The sequence below is a fragment of the Crassostrea angulata genome, chromosome 3 (assembly GCF_025612915.1).
Source record: "Crassostrea angulata isolate pt1a10 chromosome 3, ASM2561291v2, whole genome shotgun sequence".
Classification (NCBI taxonomy): Eukaryota; Metazoa; Mollusca; class Bivalvia; order Ostreida; family Ostreidae; genus Magallana; species Magallana angulata.
The window spans coordinates 28,897,304-28,920,703 of record NC_069113.1 but is presented as its reverse complement, the minus strand read 5'-3'; the positions used below and the strand labels follow the sequence as shown (position 1 = coordinate 28,920,703).

At 32.7% G+C, this 23,400-nt stretch overlaps 2 protein-coding genes across 5 annotated transcripts in view; one reads left to right on the top strand and one right to left on the bottom strand.

Moving 5' to 3' along the window:
- Positions 1-5,015, bottom strand: part of LOC128178688 (sodium/potassium/calcium exchanger 2-like) — a 68,691-nt gene extending 63,676 nt beyond the window's left edge. Inside the window, exon 1 of the mRNA XM_052845972.1 lies at positions 4,956-5,015. The gene's annotated coding sequence lies outside the window, so the exon portion shown is untranslated. The remainder of the gene's footprint in view (positions 1-4,955) is intronic.
- Positions 4,163-23,400, top strand: part of LOC128178689 (integrator complex subunit 14-like) — a 42,747-nt gene continuing 23,509 nt past the window's right edge. Inside the window, exons 1-4 of one of the 4 annotated variants that reach the window (XM_052845976.1) lie at positions 5,191-5,263; positions 10,971-11,043; positions 14,911-15,107; positions 15,255-15,425. In XM_052845976.1, coding sequence (XP_052701936.1) covers positions 14,946-15,107; positions 15,255-15,425 — 333 coding nt within the window. In that variant the 5' untranslated portion in view covers positions 5,191-5,263; positions 10,971-11,043; positions 14,911-14,945. Of the gene's footprint in view, positions 4,556-5,180; positions 5,264-6,742; positions 6,883-10,970; positions 11,044-14,910; positions 15,108-15,254; positions 15,426-23,400 lie in introns of those variants that run through there. The other 3 variants (XM_052845978.1, XM_052845977.1, XM_052845979.1) reach the window with 3 other exon arrangements.

Sequence of the window (23,400 nt, the reverse complement as noted above, 5' to 3'; positions counted from 1 at the left end):
ATTTTCTATAAAGTTGACCTGCACCTGAAGATTGGGCATTTTGATTTTTTATGTCTTTCAACTAACAGTCCATAAACAATCAAGAACTCATAATTTTCAGGCTTTTGATTCTGTTAATGAATGGCCATAATAAAAGTAAATGCTTCTCAATTTCAATTTGTTTATTCTCTCAAACCATTTAAATACACATGAACATGAGATACAAAATTGTGTTATTTGCGTTAAATTGTAATGTCAAGGGTCTTATTATAAATATTACATTATATAGCAACATAGTAATATGTGTTTCTAGTCTATTCTTATGAATATATATTATATACATCCAATTTAAACCAATTAAAATTACTTACAAAAACATTTTAATCATGCAAGTGCCCGTATTGGTTTCAACATTTAAAATGTTTAGGGCAATGATCTTGCAGAAAATTGCTAATCTATATTTTAAAAAAAAATGGTTATTTTTATTTACTTATTCTGATTATCATCTTATAGGAAAAATTAAATGCTCTTCTATTCTCAGGTAATTGATTGCAAATACATAACATGTGAAAACAGACTATAGCCTCCTGATCACTCAGGTGTGAAAATCAAAATGTTGGCCAGGTGGGAATTGAGAATTTCAGAATGTTTGCTAAGTGGGAATAAACTGTTTGACGTTTGTGACGTCAGTTGAATCTGTACATGGAACAGAGCCTTGAGTTCTTTCAGTATTTTGCCATTACAACTTACCAGTAAAGTCTGCATTTTTTAAAAGCATTATTTCTATGTAGGCTGTAGCACGATATTATTCAACTGCAGTAGAATATGAGATACATGAACATTGCTAACAAACAGAAAAAAATTAATTGCAAAGTTAACATTGTACATATGTCGAAGGCGAAAAATAAGTACTGAAATATTCCTATACCTTCGTGTAGAATAAGCAATAGCATGTTTAAGTGGCTAGTTGTGGTTTTTATTTTTAAAGATGTTATGTTACGGCATTCAAAGGAATAATTAATTCATAAAAATATTTTTTGAGAAATTGATACTCTTTTATTCGTTCAATTAATGACCATTAAAACACTGCTGTGATGTCATTCCTTTGTTCCAGCAGTCAAAAATTTTACTTGTGACAGTCTGATATTAGTGAGCATCTTAATATCAGACCATTACCAGTATTTACAATATTCGCCACTGCGAATGTGTGCGGAATGTTTTCTTTATCGTTGTTAAGTAAGCAATAAATCTAGAGGTGCTCGAATGAGAGTTCACGAGATTAACCCAAGATTTGTTCAGTTCCTGTGAAATTTCGATCGGAAGTTTAAGTGTTCAGATAATATTCTCAAAATACATAAGTACTAGTTGTTTTTTATAGGTATCCTACTTTGATATATGATAAAACATGAAAATCTATTAAGATATATGTCTTATTTAATCATCTAGCGGTTATTTGAATTAAGCGATGATATTCAGAATAGAGTTATCGTTTGTGTTCAACCACTCTAAATGTGGTTGAAAATATAAACATTGGGTTGCTTAATAAAATCATAGCCATGTTTGATGCTTTTTGTGTGCAATACCATGCTTTTTAAAACAAGAGGCCCATGGGCCACATCGCTCACCTGAACAGCAGTTCCTTGTAACATTGCATTTCGTAGCATATGCTTTTTCTATTTTAAACATTGAACCCCTTTCTGGGGACCCAGTATTGGTCCGAGGTTTATGGTTGGCTTGAACAACATAAATAGTAACATAGGAATGAAAATGTGTAGCACTGCGGTGGGACCACATGTACACAGCCTGAAAAACTGAACGTAGAAGAGTTCCACTTCAAGAGGAATAACTCTCAGACTGTACAGAACATCAAGAAAGATAACTCTTGGTTCCACTACATTAGAGTTTACACAATTTGAGGATCCTTGCATAGTAATCTCACAAACTGTAGCATTATAGTTCTCGAGAAAAACTTTTTAAAAACATTTTCAATGTATCTTTCTATGTTAAACTTTGAACCCCTCTTGGGGCCACAGTATTAGTCCAGTGCTAAAGTTTTAATTATTTGGAATCTACATTATTTAAGGATGCTTGCATAGTAATCTCACAAGCTGAAGCATTATAGTTTTTAATGCTTCCTGGCTCTAGCTTTTTTGATCAGAAAAGCTCACTTGAGCTTTCAGCTCAGGTGAGCTAAAAACACCCTGGATGTAGTCAATGGAACAAATATTTCCATTTCCTTTCCAAATGATTAGCTGTTTTGAGTGTTAATCAATGTCCGCAAATTAGACACATATTGGTTCAATGTCTGATCATCAAATGATTAAATTAATAGGGGGGATTAAAGTTTCATATTTACTTCTTCTGATCATTTCATAATCACACTACTAACTGATTTGGTAGATTTAGTAGGCTAAGGAACCAACAAGGATAATCCTTGATACGTATACATGATGTAAAAATCACTCCAATGCTCTGTTGGTACCTGTAATTACCAGTAACAATCCGGGTTAATGAGGCCAACAGAGCAGACCACTTTGTAAACTCCACAATCTATACAAATGCTCTGATAACCGATCTTATCTACAATATACATGTCTTCTATCTTTTATTTTATCTAAAGGAACCTTAAAATCCTCTTAATCAGCAATTACCAATGTCATTTTATAATCAATCAAATCTATTAGGTGTTTTGCTGTAATTACAAATCTTAATGCTCAATTTGAAAGTAGGAAATTAATTCAAAGCTTTTATAGGGTTTAAAAGGAGGCTTGTCAATGCAGTCATGCAAAATGGGGTCACTTTTTTATTTAGAAAAAAAAATTAAGTTCATTCAATTCATAAAGCTGCTATAATATGTACTGCATCAGATTGCAAAGCATATTCTTGTTGACATGGAAAAGCATTCATTGGTTTTTTGTGTACATATAGAAACATTGAATTTGATGGAGTCTGGACATTAATTTTAATCATGACATAAACAATTAAAAATCAAATTATGAAACAAAAATCAACCGTAATATTGATGTAATGAATTTCTATAGTTTTGCTTATGAAAATAATCTTTGCGAAGGAAAATGATTTTTTTTATGTAACACAGTAATTTTTATTTTTGTTAAAATTTGCTAAAAATATTGAAAGTATTACAGTAACATTATTAGAGACTAGAATTACAAAGGTATAGGCAATATTGAATATTCCAAGTTAATGTGAAAGAAGGATTTAAATTGCCTTTCTTTGGCATGATCATTTAATATATGATAAGTAAATGCTTTTCATGAACTGATGAAGGCAACTGGAACTACGAACAGTTACTATAATTGAATATCAAATCCAAAACAAAAAAAATAGATATTTAGAGTTCTGAGCATACAGAACTGTAAATCTCTGGAACCAACTGCACAACTGAAACATATATCATTATAAACTGATATAAAGTTCTGTATTTAATTCTTCCATTTGGTTTAAAACAAATACTGAATTTTTATTTCTTTGCGCAATGCTGTATTTATTAACCCCCCCCCCCCCCCAAAAAAAAAAAAAAAAAAAGAGAGAAGGAAGTGAACAGCTAGGTTTAAGCAATGGAAACCCAGCATTGTAAAACTATCATCTAACCAATGATACATTATTTGGTGGTTAGTTGTAACTTCTATCTCAGCTTTACCTGGTTTAATCCCCGACTTGTCCATGTAAATGTGGTAGATCGGGATTTCGTTTATATTTATTATTATTAGTATTCCGACCCCGATTTGATTTTATTCTATTACTTTGGTAACGCCCACTTTATACAATAGCCAATAACGTTAATGACAGTTGTCTTTGTTCTCTTTTCTGTATATAAACTCGTGTAAGTCCTTATTTGACGGAGGGAAATGGCTGGTTTCGCTAGCTACTTTTCTCCAGACAGAGAGAGGGAGGGAGACAGCTGGTTTTGCTAGCTACTTTTCTCATGAGTCCCCTTCTCGTCTGTCTATTTGAGGTCCCTGTTAAGGTAAGGTTTTAGGGTTGGGGGATTTTGAGTACTTGTAAACTTATGTTCTTATTTTGTTATAATAAATTTATAAAGGATTGTTAATCTTGGTTTTCATTTACTTTTGGTTCATTATATCTGGTTTATCTATAGTGAAAGTAAAGTTGTTTTCATACCTTATTTATAATTGATAGTCTGTCCCAATTAAGTTATTGCTTCCATCAATTTTTGATGATTTTTAATAAAAATACACATACCTGTGAAAGAAATACAATTGAAATCGATGAAAGGGAATATATCCAAGATATCTTCATTGAACAATTATCCCTTTTCACTCATAAAATTTCACAGGAACGAAAACAAGTTTCTTACGGAGATTTGTAATGGGAAATGTTTACATCTTTTCTCTATTCGGAATACACTCGGAATACATCGCGCAATTTTTTAACATTATCATCCGGGCTTAATAATGGCTGATGCAATGCAAAATTTCCGTAGACTTTCAATTTTTGGATGTGTATTGAAACCCGAAGCGGTAGAGGGGGCGTTTCAAAACAGATAATCTGGACATTTTTCATATTAGTGGATGAACGTAGTTTGAGCACAAAGGTATTTACTATTATTGAAATATCAAGCAAAAAGTGGTGGAAGCAAAAACTCGGGACAGAGTATAGTAAAGTTTAATTCTTAATGTAAAGGTCAAATTCAGTCTCAAAACAAAATAAACACAACGCGAAGTACTGATAAAAACCTATACGGCACTGACCTGCTACATAAATTTGTATGCACAAATCGTTGCTGCAGTATATATACCAGATACATTTATGCCTCTGTATATACAAACAAAATATATCGACTTGAAACACAGGGGCTTGAAACGTGTTGATCATACGATTCATATTGACAGTAAGGCATATTTTGCAGTCACTACTTAAAATCACAAGGTGATATTTAAATATTTTGTTCATAGACACGAAAACAATAAAAATGGCATCTACAACAAAGTTACCTGAGTGCTGACTACTCAGCATCTTGCAGGTGGTACTATTATCAGGAATTTGTCGAATATATTCAGAGCATAAATTCGGGTATTTTTAAGCAAGATCGATAATATCATATTTTACCGGTAAATAATTAGTAAAAACATACACAAGAATCTAAATTAATCAAGATATTTATTAATTGTTATGAAAAAAACTCCCTTCTTCATAATCTTCCCTTATTTAGTCATCTCTCTACTTTCACTTTAGAAGCGCCGGTTTCTTTTTTCCGTTTCAAACATGATGAAACAACGTTAGACTAACACACTATATGCCAGTAAGTAAGAAAATGCACAAGGTGTTTTGAGATTAATAAGATTATAATTAGTTTAAAGGTAGTGCAAGATTTTGTGCGCCGTAAATTGATTAGGGCGCAAAAGTTTTAACGTCAAAGTTGTATAGGGTGATTTAATGCATCGGACACAATACCTTGGATCGGACAACATACAAATAAATGTGCATGCGTTCATGTGTTGTTTCGTATATTCCTGAATTAGAACAAATGAACTTTATCAGTATTAAGAATTTGACAGTCACATTGTCAAAGAAATAGCAATATAGACATCGTAAAATGACATCAAATACGCCATTATTGAAAATTTAGTTACGAAGATATTACACTAAAGCATGATTTGAATGTTGTGCGTTTGATTGTAAATTAGTGAAAATGCACTCTCTGCGTAAAATAATTAGAAAGAAGTAAGTTTTGAAACAAAATTTGATTAAAATAAGTCCAAGAAATTCGAACAATTAATGTCAAGGTCATTATTGCACCATATGTTCATTTCACCATGGATCGGACACAAATTAACCATGCATCGGACAGTTTTCACTGCATGGTTTCTTCTAATAATATGGAGATTATGTGCCCATTCCTTGTGATATACTTTAAATGTGAAGTAAAATAAAAATTTAAAAAATAATTGATACAAACATTTTCCTCAAACCACTTAAAAATCGAGTTTTACGGACACACCATTTTTAGTCCAAAGTTCCTGTAGGAGCTGGCACGATAAAGAACCCCTTATGTTAAATATTCCTTTAAACAGAAGCACTAGTCTTAATTCCTATATGTATATTTGAGGATTTACATTAAAAGAAATATGAATAGCAATTGAATAAATAAATATTTCCGAACCTTTGTATTTTTGCATTAAAACCAGAAAATGTTGTTATTTTTAATCTCTACTGCACTGCTATAGCTGTCCGATGCTTGGTAAATATTGTCCGATCCATGGTGAAATAGTTCAACACTTCATTAATTTGCTTTATTTTCTACATTTTTAACAATTTCACAATTTTTTCTCCAATAATTAAGCAAGGGGAAAACCTGTACCTTTTAAAACAAGTTTTATTTATATTTGGACGATATTTAATGCGTGAACAAAGGGAAAAATCCAAAGGTGTCCGATGCATGGTGAAATCACCCTATATGTACTTACCAGCTTACAGGAAAGTTTTTAGATGGTGGACAAGCAGAACTGACCCCTATAAAAATATATTATAAAGAAAATTAACATATATATATATATTTGTTTTCCCTTGGACTGAAATGTCACATTTTCATTGGTTTAAACATAGCACGTGATTGCCTCATATATCTCTATATTTGTTCTGTGAGAAATAATATTAGGCAATATGGCCGTCATTGGTCGACGCTTCGCTTATTCATTTCGACATTTCGTAGTATTTTATACATAAACTGCATGCCGTAAGTTCTTAAAGTATTTGGAGTAGTTGCCCTTTGAAATTCTTTAAGATTAAAGTAGTTGCCCTTCGAATATTGACGTCACATTGTTTTGTCTGGAGCAGAACAAAATGGCAGCGTCGAAATTTGCTCAAATCTCTGCAGAGGAAAGGGAGAAAACATTTAAAATTGAATAGCAACAAAACATTGTAAGTAAACATGGGTGAAGCAAAGATTTTGAAAGAGTATTTGTAAGGTGAAATTGAAAATTTTGAAGAGTTTAAATGAGTTAAATTGGACGAGATGTAAGGCATCTTGTACATGGCTTTGCGTAGATCATCGCTATTTGTGAATAAATATGTCGCTTGAAAGTCCTCGAGAAAACAAAACACTTATTAGGTTAGTTACTGACTCACTACGAAAATATATTGGGTTGATCAATCTCATAGAAGGCTCGGCTTCGCCTCGCCATCTATGAGATTGATCAACCCAATATATTTCCGTAGTGAGTCAGTAACTAACCTAATAAGTAATATAGTGTGTGTGTGTGTGTGTGTGTGTGTGTGTGTGTGTGTGTGTATATATATATATATATATATATATATATATATATATATATATATATATAATATATATATATATGTGTGTGTGTGAATTTTGTTAATATTTGAGAATAATGCACTTGTAACTTATTAAGATAATTCATTTGGCAATTAAGGAGATAGAGTTACCAAAGATATATCAATCAATCAAAACATAACATGGCAATCGAATTAACCCCTTCACGGTAACTGCGGGACTGCTCTTTTGCAGGGCAAAATGACATAATTTGGTGAAATATGACGTAACGTCAATTGTTTCAATTACGTCATTTAATTATCTACTCACTAAAATTTTGGTAAAGTATATCAATTTGCCCTGCAAGAGAGCAGTACCGCAGTTACCGTGAAGGGGTCTATTAGATTTTTAGTAGGGAACATTACAAAAAATATTACATGTGCATTACTTTTCTTTTTCAATTGAACATCAGGGGGAAAAGCATTCTTGTCAGAGAAAAAAATAATTAAAAATTTAAAAAAAAATCTGCAATAGATTTTCTATCCAAATTGAAATACATTACTTATATTGGGCGTGCTTGATTTTCCAAAAAGGTTTACACCGGGTACACTTTTGTAAATCAAGTGCAGTGGTGTAGCATTTAGGTGTACACCGGGTGTACACTTTTCTACACCGAGTGAGGGGCATGTGTTGTTGGGTGTAGCACTGAAACCAATATGATTGGAAATTTGACAAATGATTTTTAGTAGTATATCGGAATAGAAGTTGCAAGTTAATTGTCTTTTGTATGAAAGCCATTTAATTTGAAATGTGTTTATTTTCAAATAAAAAAAAAACCTTGGATTGTTGCTGAACATCAAATTCCCTGTTAAAACAGCATCCTTTTTCTTATATTTCTTATCTTCCCTACACCATGTACACTAAACATTTTAAGTGCACTTGATATACAAAAATTAATACAAAATGTTTACACCGATGTGCACTGGTGTACACCAAGTTAAGCTAAATCAAGCGCGCCCATTATGATTTTGAATAAATATCACTTAAAAAATAACCATGTCATCAAATTTCTTTGTACTGGGGTACATGTCAAAGTGCGATGCATCAATTGTTCATTAAAGTACTGTGCAAACTCTAAGAAAAAGGCTAATTTGTACATCATTTCGAAGGTGATTTATGAAAGCGAAGGACTATTAGAGTTTGCTACACATTTTTTTAAAAAAGATACACTGTACTTCAAAACTTAAGCACAGGGACAATTTTACTACAGTGGCCTCCGGGTATAACGAGCTCAGATATAACGAGGTACCGCTTATAACGAGATGATTGTTTGGTCCCAAATTATTTCTTTATTATTTCCTATTAAAAAATTCCGGATATAATGAGATCGTTTATAACGAGACTCCGTATATTACGAGGTAAAATTTGTGCCCATTAGTTGTAAGTGCTATCGGATATAACGAGGTACTCGCGGCACGCCTGATTGCACACGCTGGTACCAGGTAACTAACGGTATGGCCATGTAATTTTCACGGGTATGTATACACAGGGCAATAGATTAAAAGTATTCAGAAATAATGATGAGTTGTTTTACTGCAATGTTCACAGTCATGGCTTCGAAGTAAAAGAAAAGGAAAGTAATAGGACTTATTTATAAATAGTTAACAATTAATTAAAAATAAAGAGTGAAATTGCAAAGGACTATGGATTAACTTCGAGTACATTTATTACAATTAAAAAAAATAAGATTTAGAAAGTTTGGAAGAGTAAGCGGACTTGTGGAGAAAGCGTGTGACTGTAAAAATAGCGATACCGACATTGAGCCTTCCCATTATGTCGGTGTTGATTCACTGGTTACGGTATTAATTTTCGACAGAGATACTAAGTTAGTTATATTCAGGCTGAAATTAAATATGATGACGAGACAGAAACCGAAAATGGTGGTGATGACATTGGTGTGTTGGCAAAACTTTGAGAATTTTCTACTAAAGATGCATTAAATGCGGTAACGATTTTCAAACCTTCTTCATGCAGAAAACAGACATCGAAGATTCCACATTAAGTGCTTTACAAAAACTGATTGACGTTATTAAAACTTACCGAAGAATTAATTTTTAAAAAAAGCAACCGACCATCACACAGTTTTTGTCTCTTGTGAAGTGAAAGTAACACGTGTTTATAGATTGTACACGTATTTATTCCATGGTCATTTACATGAATACACTGTAAGTATGTTATTTTTCAACAAAATTAGAATAAATTATACTATTTATTTTATTATCCCTTGTTTATAAACGTTATTTGAAATGTAAAGAACAATGATCATGTGCCACCTTGGAAAATGTCAACCTCGGATATAACGAGTATCGGTTATAACGAGATATAAAACTATGTCCCCAGCATCTCGTTATACCCGAAGGCCACTGTATATTTTCTCAATACGAGTATTGATGCGGATCGGAATGTAAATGATTTGTTCACTGGCTCAAACTCTGTTAAATAATCTATGTAGATGCTTATAAATATCATGAGCTAATATAAAACTCATTACAGAACTTTGACATCCCCTTACAAAATTTGTGCATGCTAAATAATGTTGAAAAGCGTACTTCAGCATGTTAAATGATAGCAAGGTCGCCCACTACACTCAATATCAAAGTGTGTATTGATGACGTTGAACAGCTATATATTGCGTCATAAGTGATTTTTCATTGAGTTTTGGTGATTGTGACGTAATATTGAGAATTCAGTGTTCATTACAATCACTACTTTTAGGTGCGCAATGTATCTGCGCATTGTGAATTAGGTCTGTCGTCCTTATAACATGAGGAAAATAGGCAAAAGGATGCCTCTAAATGCAGTGCACCCATGCATTTTAGGCCCCCCTTACAGCGGAATTAATCAGCCATTTCAAGTTCTGTGCATTAATTTACAAAACAAGTCCTAAGGAATCTTTTCATAGTATTTTTAAAGTACATTTGCCAGCTTTTTAAAGAGCTATTATATTACTAGATGCTAAATTCATAAAATTCTGCAGGCGTAAAATTTGGATGGTTTTTGAGTTCTGCATACTTCATGTACTTGAAAGATAAAACTCTTTACTATGCAATTGAGAAGTCCATGGGACCAGGGAAAAACTTCGAGGGATCAAGAGTTCGAGCTTTCAAGAGTTCGGAATTTTCAGGGTTTACCGAAAGGTTTTGAAATTAGTCTTACCGGATGTTATGGTTAAGCCATTTATTCAGTGCTAACATTACGCACGTGCTTAAACAACATTTTCTTTTCAGTTCAATATACAGACCTGAATATATTTAAACTATATACAAACAAATATTGAATAAATTCATGATACACTATAATTATATACGGTATTTTATGATGATCAGATTGCTCAGTACTAATTGACCGATTGCTCAGTATTACTTGACCGCGAGACGACATGTCGTAAATTAGATAAATGAGTATCAACATGATCACCCATTGTTCCCACTGTACGGGTCTTTCACTAGCTGTAAGAACTTGTTCTGAATCAGTAATAATCATTGTAGTGCCAATGATGCTGATAAGCATAATTTCTACAGTTTAATAATTCTAAAATTTTGACCATGGCTAAAAATTATCTCTTCCTCTGAATTTACTTCTAATTTTCACTTCATCTCCAAATTATCGTAAAACGGTCAGTGATAATTATAGATTAGGTATCTACATGGTCAATCATCAAACAATTATCACCTTGCAGGGCTAGTGCTGCCTGAATAAACAACCGTGACATGGTTCCTGCGTCTAACACCTGGAGCCATTTAAATGACCAAGTAGGTGTTAATTAGGTAACGCTTGGATATAAACAACCACTTCGAGGTATCGAGAGTAAAAAACTATCGATTATTAATAACGGGACTGCAGTATGACTTTGAGAGATAGAGGGTTTCGAGAGATCAAGAGATCGAGAAATCAAGAGTTATATAGGGGAAAAAATCGGGACCCAAGACTCACTTTGAGCGATCATGAACTTCCAGCAATTGAAGTTCGTGCCATCGAGAGTCACCTGTATTCTGATCACATTTTGTCTGTCGTCTGTCTGTAAACTTTTCATGTATTCAACATCTTCTCAAGAACCAATGGGCCTATTTCAACTAAACTGGGCACAGAGCATCCTTACCCTAAGGGGATTCAAAGTTGTGAAAATAAAGGACCAAGCCCTCTTACAAAGGGAGATAATTAAAAATTCATGAAAATTTTCGAAAAATTTTCAAAAATCGTCTTATCATGGTACTTTTGGCCAAGAAAGCTGAAACTTGTGTGGAAGCATCCTCAGGTAGTGTAGATTTAAGGTTGTGAAAATCATGACCCCTGGGGGTAAGGTGGGGCTACAATGGGGGTTTGACTTTTTACATAAAAATATTTAGAGTAAATCTTTAAAAATCTTCTTCTCAAAAACCATTAGGCCAGGAAAGCAGAAACTTATGTGGAAGCATCCTCAGGTAGCGTAGCTTCAAAGTGTGAAAATCATGACCCCTGTGGGTAGGATGGGGCCACAATGGGGGGTCAACTTTTAACATAGAAATATATAGAGTAAATCTTTAAAAATCTTCAATCTTCTCAGAAACCATTAGGTCGGGAAAGCTGAAACTTATGTGGAGGCATCCTCAGGTATTGTAGATTCAAAGTTGTGAAAATCATGACTCCCGGGGGTAGGATGGGGCCATAATGGGAGGTCGAATATATACATAGGAATATATAGAGTAAATCTTTAAAAACCTTCTTCTCAGAAACCATTTGGCCAGGAAAGCTGAAACTTATGTGGAAGCATCCTCAGGTTGTGTAGATTCAAACATGTGAAAATCATGACCCTTTGGGGGGTAAGGTGGGCCTTGTATGGGGAGGGTCGATTTGTAACATAGGAATATACAGAATAAATCTTTAAAAATCTTCCTATCAAGAACCATTTAGCCAGGAAAGCTGAAAATTATGTGGAAGCATCCTAAGGTAGTATAGATTCAGATTTCTGAAAATCATGACCCTCAGAGGGTACGGTGGGGCTACAATGTAGGGTCAATTTTTTACATAGTAATATATATAGTAAATCTTTAAAAATCTTCTTCTTTAAAACTATTTGGCCAGAAAAGCCTTCTTCTGTGGAAGCATCCTAAGGTAGTATTGATTCAGATTTGTGAAAATCATGACCCTCGGAGGGTAGGGTAGGGCTACAATGTAGGGTCGATTTTTAACATAGTAATATATATATAGTAAATCTTTAAAAATCTTCTTCTCAAAAACTATTTGGCCAGAAAAGTCTTCTTCTGTGGAAGCATTCTAAGGTAGTATAGATTCAGATTTGTGAAAATCATGACTCCCGAGGGTAGGGTAGTCAACTTTTTACAAAGGAATATATAGAGTAAATCTTTAAAAACATTCTTCTCAGAAACTAATTAGCCAGGAAAGCTGAAACTTGTGTGGAAGCATTCTCAGGTAGTGTATATTTAAAGTTGTGAAAATCATTACCCCCAGGGGTAGAGTGGGGCCATGATTAGGGATCAAATTTCTACATAGAAATGTATAGAGTAAATCTATAAAAATTGTCTTCTCAGAAACTAATACCGTAAGCCAGGAAAGCTGAAACTTTTTTGGAAGTATCCTCAGGTAGTTTAGATTCAAAGTTGTAAAAATGATGATTTCTGGGGGTAGAGTGGGGCCACAATGGGGTGGAATTTTTACATAGGAATATATAGAGTAAATCTTTAAAAATCTTCTTCTCAGAAACTAATCAGCCAGGTGATTATTTAATGTTTTTAGATTTTGGCTTCTGGATGATTCCTGGATGTTTGGGTCTCACAAGGGGTTCAGAGTTTGATGTAGGTTTATATCCCATACAAAAAAAAATTTTGGGGATCTTTTTGAGAGCTGCAATGCTCAACATGTGATATTACTGTAAAATCATCCTGTTTCAAAGGGACTAAAAAGGGAATGATAATAAACATAAAATATCCAGTGGAAAAAATTGATTTTTATTTATACAGGATCAACATGTATTATACTACATTGTCCAGATAGTTTGTATTATGACTCCATGAAGCTGATTTTATCATGCCTATTGTTGGTGAGTGATGTGGCCCATGGGACTCTTGTTCTAAGATATACTCCCTGGATTTTATATGAAAGTGTGTTTATATAGCTAATGAGTAGGAATGAGGGTGTCAGGAGAAAACCTACACAAGAGGAAACGAACCAAGAGAAAATGTACCCTAGACTTAGGATACGTTTTCTCCTAGAGAAATCATATTTACCAGAATGTGAAATTGTTATAAAAACTATTTTAATGCATAAAGATAGAGGAATTTATGACTTTTATGAATAATATCATCTGTTGAATATATTCATTAATACAGGGGTAGGGTGAAGCCACAATTGTGGATGGGGGTTCATATTTTTTCATGAAATAGATAAGGAAAAATCTTTCAAAAATCTCCCTCTTAAAAAGTAAATCAACAAAAGGAGCTGAATGTTTAATTTATATGTTGGAGAAAGAATTGAAAATCTTTGAAAATCAAAATTCTCTAAATATAGAAAAACTCGTTTAGTACAAGCACAGATATAACAAATTCTCTGAAATAGCGAAGTTTTTCGAGTACTCGATAAAATTCGTAACAAATCTTTGCAAAATATTACGGATATAACGAATTCGGAAATAACGGATTTACGGATATAGCAAACTGATTTTGAGTCCCGTAGAGGTGAATAATAACCAAATTTAACATCTTTATAAAGAATTTCTTTACAGTTTAAAAAAGTTTGCAGACTAAATAGTTCAATTGAATGAATTTATTTTCATATATTTTTTTCAATTCACAATCCGATTAATAATTAAGTATAAAAGTAATGCATTTTTATTTTAAGCCTCAATGAGCAAAAATTATAGTGTGGTGAAACATTTTAATAGTGAATTCGCTTTAGATATTATTACAAATTCGTTATACAGATATAACGAATTACAGATATAATAAAGTAATTCCATTGGTCTGTAGGACTTTGCTATAACCAACTTTTACTGTATTTTGTATATGATACTCTAAATACAGTCTAAAGCTTTTGTTGGCTCTTAGTGCTCAGATGAGCAATGTGGTCCCTGGGATCTTGTTTGTTATTTAATCAAAGTTCATGCCATGTTTTTGTTAACTTCGGTTTTATATAAGTTCTGGTTTTCCTTAAATTTTCTATCTGCAAATTCATAGTGAACATATAATCTAAATTTTTTTAGTGTTTAACTTCTTATTTACAAATTTTTATTTTGAAATAATGTATTTTCATTTAAACAAAGTACATTCCACTTAGGAATACTAAAATTTGAAAAAAAAGTATAAACCATGCCCCCTTTAAGAGGATGATAGATTAATAATAAGGAGGCTAGGTGGCCAACAAATTAACCATCAGATATGCCCTGATATATATGATAATTTTGGCCATAAACTAACATTTCGTAAATAAAAATCCAAATATGTTGACTTTAAATTTTTAGCATTTTTGTATATTTTTATACAGAGCTCTTCTTCATATCGAGGTAAATAAAACCTTAAAATGGCCATGACCATCCAGTCCTCTTAAATATGAATGTATTATACATGTATATGATAATATTGTTCATTTAAAAATTTAATTTCAAATGAATGTTTTTCACTTTGCAGGCTGAAAGAAAAACACTCCATAATAAAAGGCGACAATGCCTACTGTAATTGCTCTTGATGTGTCTCTGTCTATGAGCAGACCTGTCGTAATTCCGGACTGTACTGAAGAATACCAAAGAAAGCATCTAGCTATTCATGGAATTAATAGCTTTTTAGACTACCTATCTAGTAACTTTAAATTGGAGTTTACCTCTCTGGTAAGACTATGACATATCAGATGTTCCTTAAGTTACTCAAGCGAACCATGATATGTATTTAAATATTGTATTTGAAATACGTTTGAAAACTCTAGTCTTAAATCAAATATGGTTTGTGTATAAACGAGGGCAATTTTGACATTGTAGTTGGTGTTTTCATATCTGTGGGAACAGCTTGTTCCATTTACAAGAAATTATGAGTCCATTAAGTCTGCCCTAAATAATGTGGAGGAGTACAACAAGTCTTGTATTGAGGCTGCACTGACAGGAGTGTCATCTGTGGTCACTGAAGAGTGGAACTCTGTCACCCCTTCACAGGTAATGTACTGTTGTCACACTCTCACAAGTAATGTACTGTTGTCACACTCTCACAAGTAATGTACTGTTGTCACACTCTCACAAGTAATGTACTGTTGTCACACTCTCACAAGTAATGTACTGTTGTCAGACTCTCACAAGTAATGTACTGTTGTCACCCCTTCACAGTTTATGTACTGTGGTTACACTCTCACAGGTAATGTATTCAATTTGTTGTCAGACTCTTACAGGTAATGTACTGTTGTCAGACGGTCACCCTCTCACAGATAATTTACTGTTGTCACACTGTCGTCATACTCTCACAGATAATGTACTATCCTCCCACTGTTACACTGGCACAGGTAATGTACTGTTGTCATACTGTCACATTGTTACAGGTACCAATATCTATTTATATAGAAAAAGGACTTCTCATTATATCATAGGCAAAATAATGGGAAAAATCTCTATACCTCTTTACACACTAAACGAACTACATGGTACCTGAAAAATGGAAAACATGATATGATCAGCAGAAAAAGGAGTAAGTCGAATAATAAATAATAGGATTCATGCATGATAGGAAAGAATAGTAAAGGCACAATACAATGGGATATACACACTAAAAGATGGGACAGTTTTGTAAAAAAAAAACAATGTTGCAGATACTGTAATTATTGGCAAGTAATAAACATAACAGGTACAGTCAATGTCTAATGTCCACAAATTGGAAGGTTTACACAAAATTGCATGTTTTATAAAATTCTTAAGAATTGTCATCCATGATCAATATTCATTGTCCAAGAAATGAAGTTTCCCAAAAATCTGCATGTTCTACAAAACCTCAAACACTAAGGCCACATAAAATTAATTTTTAGATTGCCATCTCCGCCTGCCCCTCTGAAAATGGCCCGCCCCGATGCATTTTATTTTTTTTTTTTTTTTAATTGTGTGGAAAAAAATTTCAGGAATAAAATTGGACTTGGTATACAAAAAATAAAAAACATTTTAATGGCTGCCTAAACATGTGGATTACGTTTGATTTTAGTCATGTTTGTTAAAATTATCATAAGGATACAAATGTCTTTATGCATTTTCAACAGTTAAGTTGAAATAAAAATGGAATTCAAAGATTAAATGTGGGCTTGTGTACTCATATAAGCATTTACAATTTAAAGAATACAGCAGCTAGTTGTTATTTCTCAAACATGAACGGTGAAAAGGGTATTAAAAAAAAATTAATAATTAAAATCCGTCCATTCACCCCATATTTTTTCATATCAGGATGAGAATCTAAAAATTAATTTTATGTAGCCACAGTATATTACCATTATGACCAGCAAAACTCCAGATCCCCCAACGCTGTGGCCTTCACAAGATTGGCTCAGTAATTTTAGAGAATAAGTTGAAAATGTTCAAAATTAATAGTGATGCATGACAACATACAATTATTGATAGCAATAGGTCATCTGAGTAAATCATTTGACCTAAAAAGGTGTGATTTTACTTTTTTGAAGGTTATATTTATTGTGTTGCAGTGGATGCTATGGATTCATTAAGGTCTTCCGTTTCCAGCAAAAGACCTCGTTGTTTTCGTACTGTTTATTATTTTCTTTTTCAAATTTTGTGCACACAATTTTTCAAAAACTATTCGACCATTTTTCACAGATGATTGTATATGACCTGAATTTCATGACTAAATACAGTTATTGGCATATGCAACATTATGATGCCACAATAGTGAAATCAATGCTTATACATTTATATGCATGAACCAAATATTTTACTAATATATTTTACTAATATACTCTTAGGAGTGTAAGTTTTAGATTTATTATAATAAAACAATTATAGCCTTTTGATAGTGGTCAATAGATGGTTTTATAGACCTGATGAGAGTAGATCAATCTCAGACTTTGTCATTGGTCGATATATTCTCATCAGGCCTATAAAACCATGTATTGACTTATCAAATGGCTATAATTGTATACCGTATTAATATAGAAACTACCATAATTGAAATGATTTTAAGGTATCCCACTCCTCAATGTTCTTGTTTCAAGAATTCTTAAGAAGTATATCATTGAAATCTGTAGACAAAACATACTTAAAAAATACAAAGATAATGGGAGGTCAGTGTTCATCCCTCTGAGTTATGGCCAATTTAATTTGACCTTTTTGCACCTAAAATGCAATTTCAGCCTGATTAGGATTTGTTGTCAGTATTTTTGCGCGGGTGTGATAAGGCAACTCTCAGCGATCAAATTCCTCTGATCAATATGACGTCACAATAAGCAGCAGAATGTCATATTTTACTCACTGACAGAAACTTGTCGATTTTAACTTTATCTCTGGTTTAAATTACAATAACTACAGACATAAAATATCACTAGACACTCTTCTAACTGAATATATCTTCGATTTCTCTCTATTACGTATAATCATCATTGATGACGTCACAAGCATGTTTAATAGAGAAGATAATGTCGGGAGACAAATCATCGGAATGCAGTGTAAACAATGCCGAAATAAGATTTATTCAATACAGATACCTAAGATTTAGATGAGTGTCAGTTAGGATATAATCAGGATAATACAGACATGGATATTTTGTTTATTCAGTGAGTTTTATAAGGTAAGCAGATCAACATTTATATGGCTTGACCAGCCTTTCCTCTGTCAGTGCAGTGTACAAAAAAAGGCAAAAGTGTAACACTACCCCGGATATTATGAAAGATGACTTTAGTAAATATCAACGGTATATGACCTAAACTACTTGAAAAGTGCTGTTAGAATCCTGTGCTTCGTTGTTTTAAATGAAAAATACGAATATTTTCAATGAAATTATAGAAGTTGAGAGGGTTTCCGATTAATATTTACAATATTTATTTTATGCGATTAACAATAGGATTCTAGCAGTAATACTAATAAACATGAACTAATTGCCGATCGAATTATTGTAGCAAACATACAAATGAACTTCGGGGTAGTGTTACACTTTTTGATTTTTTGTTAAGGTAAAAAAGTGATCTATTTTTAACTGTCACCTGATACCATGGTACGGCAGCTTCAAAGATCGAGTCGATTCCGAAGTAGAAAAATAAAATCTTGGTGAACACATTCACTTGGTATTAATATTCAGCACTGTTTTCATGAAAATAAACAGTTTTTAAATTGATCATAATTTTGAAGGTCATTAAACTCGGAGTTGCCTTAACCTACCCGCGTGATTAAGCAGACTTTTTTTCTTGAAACATCGTTTTTAATTATATGCACAATGCATGGTCACAGTACTGAATAGAAGGCCGGATTACGAATAAAATTTATACTAAGATGCAGAAATTTTTGTGTGATCTTTTTGCACTTAAAAGAGATAATTTCTATAATAGTTACATTTTAATTTGAAATAAAAACATTTTAAATATCAAGAATTTTATAAGATTAATCCAGTTTGCCTAGATATGTATTCAGTATCATTTTGACATAATAAAACATGGGGGTCAGTGATGTCAAAGGACTAAGTGCGGTATGGTCTAATATCTGCCCCCAATTTTAACCAATTTTTAAATACCGTATTTTTCGGGGCATAGGCCGGTATTTTTTTCCTCCGATGAGCGAGCCCCGGCCTATCCCCCGGGATCGGCTATTCTTAGACTCAAAGTTAAAAAAATTTAACAGTAAAATATAAAATCCACTGTTTTTATCCGTTGTACTGTTGTAGCAATTTATTATGAGGGTTGGTTTTTTTCATCCGTTTGAACTATTGTTCGATAGTTGTCCCGTTGATAATTTTTGTAATGACATCGTGAGTAATAAAATGTGCAGCACTGTACAAGGTATTTCTTTACAATCCCAATCAAATCCCAATCAAAAGAATTTTTTTCCCACGTTCGTGTATGAACCCTGGAAACTATTATTGCGTAGTAAAAAAGAAAACGAAACCGAGTAGAATGTAATATGACTGAATTTTGGTGAATTCTTCATGTCTGCGTTCGTAGGAATCACTGGTCTTGGGTGTAGAATAAATCAAATGCTATGTGTTTTCACAATTAATTTTCTGTTGGATGAAATAACGGTATTCTGGTGTCGTGTGTATATACAAAGGTGTGAAACCCGTGACTAAAACACAGCCTGGGGGCACGTAGCCTAGTGAACACCGTTACACTTCATTGCATTAACTGTGTTTTTAACATTACAACTTCTCTGCATAACGACAAGTCACTATTTAATTAATTAATGGAAAGAACACAAATGTTTAGTATTTCGTTTTCTCATTCATAGCGATTACGGATGATAACTCTATTTGAATATGAAACCATGTGTTGAGCTAATGGACGCCATACCCCGTATTTACAAGTAGCTTTCAAAGTATAACTTGATTAAATGAGATTTAGCAATAAGGTATTAATAAAATATAAAAGATTTGGTAAAATATTATACTTAGTTCTACCAGACAGAACCACGGAGGTTGGTGTTGCAATTAAATTTACACTATGTAAAATTACGATACACAACGATACACCGACGAATACGGAAGAGACCAAACAGCCACAAAACACAGATTAATTTTTAAAAATTGCTTGAAATATATATGTTAAGCAAATTTAATAACTTTAATTACTCTTTTGACTTTCTACATCGATATTCTGAAAGTATATGCTTAATACGGTGACTTTCTTAATCAGCGGTCATACTTTCACTATAGTAATCATCGATTGAAAATCGGCTTATCCCCCAATTAGGCTAGTCTAAGGATTTTTCTTGAATTTTGTCTAAAAATGAGCAATTCGGCCTATGCCCCACATCGACATATGCCCCGAAAAATACGGTAGTGCCCTATAAAAATCAAATCTTCAAAAATCATTGTACAGTGGACGCCTATCACTTTGATCTTGATTTTAACCACCATTGCTCATTTGCTATTAATCTATGACGTCAACTATATGACCTTATTCCCGCAAAGCAAACAGATGAAAATATTCTCATTTTTGCTTTATATTTTGCATTCTGAAGTATAGAGCGCAGGTCTGCTGAAGTAAGATTTTAACATATGTTTTTCTTCAGTTAATTATACACATTATACTAAAAAATGGTACTTGAGCAAGCCTGCGCTCAATGTTTCCCAGTCGAAAAACCATCGGAAAACACCCATATTTTGCTTCAAAACATCAATTTATCAAAATCTTCATGACTTCATTTCTACATTATGACGTCACTGTGGTGATAACCTTTTGCACCCTTATTTTTTAAATGATTCTAACTATCTTCACCCTTATTTTTAAAGCCCTTCATAAAACTTTAATTTGGGGGGCAAAAAATGCATAAAACCACACATAGTCCTTTTATATTTGGGATTATGGCTTCAAAGGTAAAATTCTCGCAAAATTTGGCTTCATAAAATTCAGACATTTTCTATATATATATTTGCTTGATTTTATGCTAAACATCTGTCACTCTCTCAAAATTTAGTTTTGTACAAGTCACAAAGAACCTATAGAACATGTCACAAACCTATCAAATGTTCAAAATGTGAATAATGAATATAGTATAATAAAAAGAAAAGTATATTGAAAATTCAAACAATTGTCATTTTTGTCATAAAAACCTTCAGCACGAGAAAATAGTTCCCCCCAAAACTTAATTGTTTGTTTCTTGAATTCAAATTGATTTTCTTTATGAATATTGTGTAATTATGAAATGATGATCTTTCTGTGGGAATTAAATTAATAAAATCATATTCATTTGAAATATTTTATAATGAACATCTGCGCAATGAATTCAAAACGTTAGGAGTGAGATACCTTAAGATGAGAGTGAATAATGAGAGTGAATAAGACTGGGACCCACCTATCTACTAAAGAAAGTGAGTTGACTCTATACTGTTGATGAAGTTGTATTTATTCACAACTTTGGACATTTTTTCATCAGTTAGTAGAATGTTGTTAAGATGAATTATATTTCTATTACATGTATTATGATTACCTGTAGTAACTTGTGGTAATATTTTTAAAATTGGATAAGAGCTGTTGCTTTTAGGAGGATTAATAGGGTTTTCTTGTTCCATCACTTTTGTAATACCATTCTCTGATTCCTTGTGGATAACTTCATTTAATCAGGCTTGGTTTTAATTCATGTAAACGCCCATTTCTCCTTTCATTGTCATTTACCATGGTACACTCACGCCTTGCTAAGGTGTATGGAATTGCATGTTGATTATAAATGGGATAGCCAGAACTGAAATGAAGGTATTGATGGGTATCTGTTGGTTCGTAATATGCATGTCTGTTGCTATATTTTCTCCGAATGCAGATATAAGATCATCCAGAAAAAGAAAACAGTGTGTATTTTCCTCTAGGATCCCGATTATTCACAATACATGTATCTAAAAATAGTGCTAAATTAATTGGTGTCACCCTCATTCCAAATAATAAAACAGTTGTCAAGACATCTTTTCCATCCAGTTTTTATATTATCTGTGGTTTGTTGATTAAATTGTTGTTTAATTTTTTTCGTACATTTTTCTTTCCTTAGTATCCTAGTGTGAGGGTGGCATAAGTTGGGGTCATTTTCATTCCCATAGCTGTTCCTTTAAGGTCAAGTTCTAGTAAATGATAGTTATATACCTACAGATTTATAAAATTCAAGATATAAATTCTTTTAATGATGCTTTATAACAATAGCTTTGTTTGAAAAGGTGTACTGTGACTGAAATTTTTAGTAGACACAATGAAAATTAGTGTTTTTAACTCAATTTCTATGTAATATGAAGGAAATAAGTAACAAATCTTGGAGTTTTGTCCACTTTTGACTAACATTTTAAAATATATCTAGAATGCCTACAGTCTCTCCAAAAACGACATTAAACAACTCTTCACCTTCCCTTTAAAGGGGTATGGTCACGATTTCGGGCAAAAATAATTTTTCTGATTTTAATGTTTAAAATGCTTTAGTAATGTATTTTAAATAGGCAACCAAAATTTTAGTGTCATTTGCTGAGTTATAATAAATTTACAGAGCTTACAATTCTTTGCTATGTAAACAAAACTTTTGTTAACATTTTGAATCTTGAGGTGAAACTTGCGATTATAGACCCAAAATGAATGTGTTAAAGGTTAGAAACTGTTTACTTATGCTTAAAATGAATAAAAAGATAGACAAATCAGCTTTAACAATTTTTTTTACTGGGATATTGAACCTATGTAAACAAAAACAGGACACAAGCCTTAATGTTTACATGACAAAGAATAGTAAGTCCTGTATCTTGCTTATAAATTAACAATTGACTTTTAAATTTTATTTGACCATTAGAAAATGTATGGTGGCATATCTCTGCCCCTTGTGTGCAAGTTATTTTTCTATCAAATATGTTGACATGCAAGATAAATATGTTGACATGCAAGATAATTACATGTATGTCAACATGCAACATAATTATGTTGACATGCAAGAAAATTGCAATTAGATAAGAATTATAAAAAATCTCAAATATCGCCCATCTGTGACATCCAAGATGCTAGATGCTACCTTTTTATGTCAACATGCAACTTATTTATGTTGACATGCAAGATAAATATGCTGACATGCAACTTATTTATGTCAACATGCAACTTATTTATGTTAACATGCAACTTATTTATGTTGACATGCGAGATAAATATGTCGACATGCAACTTAGTTATGTTTACATGCGAGATAAATATGTTGACATGCAACTTATAAGTTGTATGTCAACATAACTAAGTTGCATGTCAACATAAATATGTTGCATGTCAACATATTTATCTTGCATGTTAACTTAACTAAAGAAAGGTCGGGTATATTGTTGTTACCCTGTTCCATCCGTCTGTCTGTCCGTCCGTCCATCCGTCCGTCCGTCTGTCGTGTTTTACTTTCTCAAACTGCTCTTACATCTTATAAACCAGCAATCTGTCCTCTTAGAGTTTGATTTGGGGTGTCATGTTGTTTTGTAAAAAGGTATCCTATAGATGCGCAATAA